Source organism: Cricetulus griseus, assembly GCF_003668045.3.
Source record: "Cricetulus griseus strain 17A/GY chromosome 1 unlocalized genomic scaffold, alternate assembly CriGri-PICRH-1.0 chr1_1, whole genome shotgun sequence".
NCBI lineage: Eukaryota > Metazoa > Chordata > Mammalia > Rodentia > Cricetidae > Cricetulus > Cricetulus griseus.
The window spans coordinates 67,059,961-67,065,960 of record NW_023276807.1 but is presented as its reverse complement, the minus strand read 5'-3'; the positions used below and the strand labels follow the sequence as shown (position 1 = coordinate 67,065,960).

At 44.0% G+C, this 6,000-nt stretch overlaps 1 protein-coding gene and 1 long non-coding RNA gene across 4 annotated transcripts in view; one reads left to right on the top strand and one right to left on the bottom strand.

Annotated features, from left to right (window-relative positions):
* Nucleotides 1–1,314: 1,314 nt before the first annotated feature.
* LOC103160246 lies at nt 1,315–3,223 on the bottom strand. The gene is made up of 2 exons (XR_003479614.2): nt 2,845–3,223; nt 1,315–1,797 (listed from the first exon to the last, which is right to left on the bottom strand). It is a non-coding gene; the product is annotated as an uncharacterized LOC103160246 (long non-coding RNA).
* Nucleotides 3,224–3,225: 2 nt separating this feature from the next.
* Cdc16 (cell division cycle 16) overlaps nt 3,226–6,000 on the top strand; it is a 28,413-nt gene continuing 25,638 nt past the window's right edge. Inside the window, exons 1-3 of one of the 3 annotated variants that reach the window (XM_027387790.2) lie at nt 3,226–3,481; nt 4,544–4,598; nt 4,685–4,782. In XM_027387790.2, coding sequence (XP_027243591.1) covers nt 3,356–3,481; nt 4,544–4,598; nt 4,685–4,782 — 279 coding nt within the window. In that variant the 5' untranslated portion in view covers nt 3,226–3,355. The remainder of the gene's footprint in view (nt 3,482–4,543; nt 4,599–4,684; nt 4,783–6,000) is intronic. The other 2 variants (XM_027387791.2, XM_027387792.2) reach the window with 2 other exon arrangements.

The following is a 6,000-nucleotide window of genomic DNA, read 5'->3' as shown; positions in this document are numbered from 1 at the left end:
ACAGGGCAGGTAGTCTTGAATGCTGTAAGAAATCAGGATGAACAATCCAGCAAGCAGCACTTTCTACGGCCACTGTACCAGTTCCTGCCTCAATTTCCTGCCCTGACTTCCCTTCATGATGAACTATGATCAGGTCATATAAGATGAAATAAACCCTTTTCTCCCCTAGTTGCTTTTGATCGCAGTGTTCTATCACATAGTGTTTTGTCACATGTCATAGGGTTTAGAAGCCCTAACTAAGACATCTCATTAGATTGTTTTTGGTCATGGTGTTTATCACAGCAACAGAAAAACAAACTAAGTGCCCAAACTCTTTTGGCATTTCTGGCCAGAATAGAAGCAAGGACACTTTGGCCAAGGACCAGAACAGAACTGATGGTTTTCAGGAGCCTGCTCTAAAGCAGCCTGACTAGTTTTTATCTCCAGTTCTCATCACTACCACTGAAAAGAAAAGTTAAATGCCAACTCAGGGAGCTTGATTTTTTTTTCCTGGAGGAAATGATCACTTTATGAATTTAGGTTGTCCAGAGAAACAAGAGGAAGGAGGTGGGGAAGAATAGAGACTTATTAGAAGAAATCAGTTCACACAATTATGGATGCTGAGAAGTCCTGAGATTTATAGTCAGCCATCTGGAGACCCAGGAGAACTATGATGGCTAACCTTGATTGTCAACTGGTCTGAATTTAGAATCGCCATGGAAACAAATCTCCAAATGTGTCTGTGAAACTATTTCCAGAAAGACTCAAGTGAGGAAGGGGGATTCATCCTGAACGTGGGTGGAACCATTCTATAGACTGGGTTCTTGGACTGAATAAAAAAAGAAAGTAGTAGGGGACTGAGAGATGGCTCAGCAGTTAAGAGCACTGGCTGATCTTCTGGAAGACCTGAGTTCAATTCCCAGCACCCACATGGCAGCTCACAACTATCTCTATCTTCAGTCCCAGAGGATCTGGCACCCTCACACAGGGACACATTCATGCAAAACATCCGTGCACATAAAAAAATAAATCTTTAAGGAAAAAAGTAGAACTGAGCTCCAGCTTTCACTCTCTCTCTCTGCTTCCTGGCTGCAGGTATGTGACTAGTTCCCTCACACCCCTGTCACCATGCCTCCCTACCATGACAGACTATGTCCCTCAAAGCATAAGCTAAAATATACCATTCCCCCTTCAGTTGCTTCTGTATCTGGTCACAGTAAGAAGAAAAGTAATTAACACAAGAGCTGGTGATATAAGTTCCAGCCCAAGCAAAGGCTGAGTACAAAGCAAGGAGACACTGACATCCCATTTAAAACAGCCAGGCAGAGACTGACCTGAACTTACTCTGCTTTTTTATTCTATTTAGCCTTTTACTAGGCTGGATGTGGAGGCCCACCCACATTGGGAAGTATTCCTGCTTTCCTCAGTTCACAGGTTCAAAGTTAATCACAACCAGAAACACCCTCCCAAATAAACTTAAAGCAGTGTTCATCAAATATCTGAGCACCCAGTGGTCCAGTCCTTGAGCATCACAGCCTCCCCCCGGTAAGATATAGAACCATATGGTTCATTTGAACTGAACCATAGCTTAGCCTAATCTGATGGATGCAACAAGAAACATACAGGTGTTGTTGACCCTGCTGCACAATGATGTCATCTACAAAGTTACATGAGAACTGCACAAGCAAGTTACAGACAAAGCAAAACAAACCACACAGAAACTTCATAATGTTTTAAGAAAAGTTACAGTCTTCTCTTGGGACACATCCATAGCTCTCCTCTGTCACATGGGACCCATGACTCATAAGTTGGAGAACTCTACAAAACATAAAAAAGAACAAGGTGAGTTCTGATGAGGAAAGGCAAGTCTCAGAATCAAATTCTGCATGCTCCATTTTTTGTAGGAAAGGAGATATATCTGTAATTATGCATACATATAAAGTACAGAAAGAAAGCAGAAAATGTGCTAGGTGGATATGTGCAGTCATTGTATCTGGGAAGACAAGGAAAAAGAGGGACTCCATAGTATTGTTGAAGTCTTTACAGAGAGATAATTCATAGGGAATTTATACAATTCAAGAAAATATACTGCAGACAAGAGAGGCAGATGGGGCACCTTAATGTTCTGTAAGTGTACATTTGTATTTTGTACTGTAGAAAGACATCTGCGATACAATATTGCAAATAGCTTGGCACACACACACTGCTAATGGTTTGTTTGTTCCATGTTAACCCCAGCCCAAGTCTCTGCTGGAAGAATGAAGGTCTCACCACCCTTGGGACTATGCAAAGCCAGCCACACAGTGAGGTGACAATGAAGGAAAAGTGTAGGAGACATAAGGAGACACACACCAATATAATCTCGACCAGAGAGACAATACCAAGCTTTGGAATAACTGACTTTGTTTCCACTTCTTATAAGGCTTCTTGGCTGAAAATAAGATGTAAAACAGGGGGTTCAACTCTTAATCCACTATCTTCTCAGATCACTGGGCTCTCTGAATAACGTATAATTTAAAGATTCAATTCCCGTCTCTGTTCTTTAGCATTTGTGGTGACAGTACAAATTTTCTATATAAAATTATTATATTCTATTCATAAAAAGAACTGTAAATGTGGTAAACTATATACCTCACCACATACCCACCTCAAGTTAACGAGCACAGCTGGATCACTACCTAAGAATGGAAAAGACAGAAAAGAAAATGTGTGTGTGTGGATCCTTAGAATATTATACAGTCATACGTGTGTGTGTGTGTGTGTGTGTGTGTGTGTGTGTGTGTGTGTACATTCACAGAAAAGAATTCAGCCAACTGCTCGTAGTGGTGAGAGCAGAACCTTTGAGTGGTGCCATTCTCTACTTACGTTCAAAAGGCAACACACGTGCACGGAATGAAATTTCAAAAACACAAAATGCCAGGTGTAGTGGTGCACACCTTTAACTCCAGCATCCAGGAGACTGATAGTCAAGAGACCAGACTGGTACACATGGCCAGTTCTGGACCACCAAGGACTGCTGAGAGAGAGATTCCGTCTCAAAAACATCGCGGGGAGAAAAGTAGCCATAGAAGCATCTCTCCCACTCCCTGGAGGCATGGAATCCCGCTAGATCCCCGGCGCTGCCTCCCAGACAAGAGGCAAACGTTGGGGACAGGCGGCTGGCACCCGGGAATTCCACGGAACCAATAGAGTGGGCATATCCTAGAGGGGGGACGCTTTCGCGAGGGGCTTCCGGGGTAGGGCCTGTCAGGAGCGGAAGTGCCGTGTGGCGCGCGGGGTCTGATCCGGGCGGTGGTCGGCGGGCTTCGGTCTATCGGCCCCGGGGTGCGCGCGGAAGGTAGAGTAGGTGTCGGGTGCCTGCCCTGGGCTCGTGGCCATGAACCTGGATCCTCTGCGGAAGCGCGTCCGGCAGTACCTGGACCAGGTGCGCGGCGGGTGGCCTTCCGGACGCTGGGCTTCGGGGCTGTGGGGCCTGGAGGCGATTGCGCATCTGATAACTCAGGTCCTGCGTGGACCACGGAGGCGGGGTTAGGTTGCGGGCTTGCATTGTGGCTTTGGCATCTGGCTGGGCAGTAGATTGTTTTTGTCGTGGTTCTCATTTTGGCTAAATTTCGTGTGAACGATGATGCAAACAAGCTGTCTCGGGTTAGGACTTGAAACAATACCAAACACTATAAATGCGGCCCCTGCGCTTCCCTCGAGTGGACAGCAGGGAGTGATTAAGGAAAGGTGTGTCTCTGGAGTCCACGTCATTGTGATGTCATTTGGGTTTTGCTAAAACGCTTGCTCTCCGGGTAAATGGAAAACGGAATTGATGCATAGTGATTTGACCAAATGTTTGTACTTTGCTGGGAGGCTGCGTGTTAGCCAGCTGTCGGTTTTATGATTCTTTTCTTTGGCACTGAGATGTATAGAGGATGATGTGGGCCTGGTGTCCACTCCGGGGGGCATCTGTTTTGAGCATATTCTCCGCTCCGAAAGGCTTCCTCCTGATAACATGTTTGACAACCCTGTTCTGATTGTATCCGGGGGAATTGAGGCGAAGGCAATAAACTAGGGATTAACCCTAGCCACGACAAATTCATGCGTGTCTTTCCGCTGTCATATTGTTTTGTTAGCCTTGGCTATAGGGCATGACTTTGCCCATGGTCAGCGACTGTTAATGTGTTACGGTTTTCATTTCAAATATTTGAATCTAATGCTCTGTTAAATTCTACTTTGGGATTCATTTTAGCTTATTGGAAGTATTATTACATAAATGTCAGTAGATGACCGCACAATTATCACCTAACTTATTTACTGTTTTAGATATTAGCTGATATATTTGGGGGTAATGTATGAGTTAAACTGCTATCTTAAATTATATTTATAAAGGTCTTACAGTGATGAACTAAAATTCACACTGGATGAGCTATAAGATACAGATGATTGATGGGCCCCCTGCTACACTTAGGGGCTTATTGTAGTGAGTTGTTGGTTTTGTTTTATGGATTTATAATAGTAGACATCTGTTCAGAACTGTGGGAGCAATGGCAATCACCCTGTGTTTGCTTTTTGTATGCAGCAACAGTATCAGAGTGCTCTGTTTTGGGCAGACAAAGTAGCCTCACTCTCTCATGGTGAGTGACATGCTATTTTCCCCCCTAACTAATCTTTAGAGATCTCTCTATGAACCTCTGACCACTTGTGTAATTTTGCTCCTTAGAGGAACCCCAGGATGTTTATTGGTTGGCTCAGTGTCTTTACCTCACAGCACAGTATCACAGAGCTGCCCATGCACTGAGGTCACGCAAACTGGACAAAGTAAGTACTGACAGTGTGAACTGTACTAAAATATGCTAGGTTTCATTATTACTATTTTTACATATTATTACATATTTTTCACTTATTTTACATATGGACCACAGTTTCCCCTTCCTCCTCTCCTCCTATTCCTTCCTCCAGCTTCCTGTCAACCACCCCCCATCCACTCCTGCTCTGTCTGTCTCCATTCAGAAAGGGACAGGCCTCCCATGAGAGTCACCAAAGCATGGCATATCAAGTTGAGGCAGGACCGAACTCCTACCCCTGCATCAAGGCTGGGTGAGGCATCCCAGCATGTGGAATGGGTTCCCAAAAGCCAGCTCAAACACCAGGGACGGGTCCTGATCCCACTACTAGGCGCCCCACAAACAGACCAAGCTACACAACTGTCATCCACATACAGAGAGCCTAGGTTGGTCCCATGCAGACTCCTAGCTGTGGGTCCAGAGTCCATGAGCTCCCAAGAGGTCAGGTCAGCTGGTTTTTTGTTTTGTTTTGTTACTAATTTTTTTCACTTATTTACATACTTAATTAGGTTCTTAATATTAATTATATGCTCCTTTTTTAGTTAATATTTAAAGAAATGGAATTTGTTTTTATATGAAGAGATGTTTTTAAACATTTTTTTTGTTTTTATTTGTGTGCCCATGCCGTGTGAGTATGGGTGCATCCAGAAACCAGAAGAGAACATTGGCTTCCTTGGCACTAAAGTTCCAGGTGGTTGTGAGCTGCCCATTGTGGGTGATGGGAACCAAACTTGGGCCCTTTGGCAGAGCAGCAAGCACTCTTAACTGCTGAGCCATCCCTCTAGCCCAAGAGAAAGTTTCTCACTCTAAATCTTAATCATTTATTAATGTATTAATTATTTAATCATTTGCCCTTTTGTCTAACCTCTAAGTTCTCAATATTGTGTTTTTGTTGATTTGGTTTAATATTTTGCTTTTAAATATTATACTTGTTTATATAGTCTGTCTGTCTGTCTCTCTGTGTCTGTGTGTGCAGACACATAGACAGGCACTGGACCACCTGTGGGAGTTTGTCCTCCTTCCATGTGGGTCTCAGGATCAGACTTTGGTCTTTGGTCCTCAGACACATACTTTACCTCCTGAGCTGTCTTGACAACCCCATTTGTTTATTTTGAGACCAGGTCTCAATGTTTTGCTTAATCTGGTTTCTCCTTCCTTCTTTCCTTCCTTCCTTCCTGCCTTCCTTCCTTCC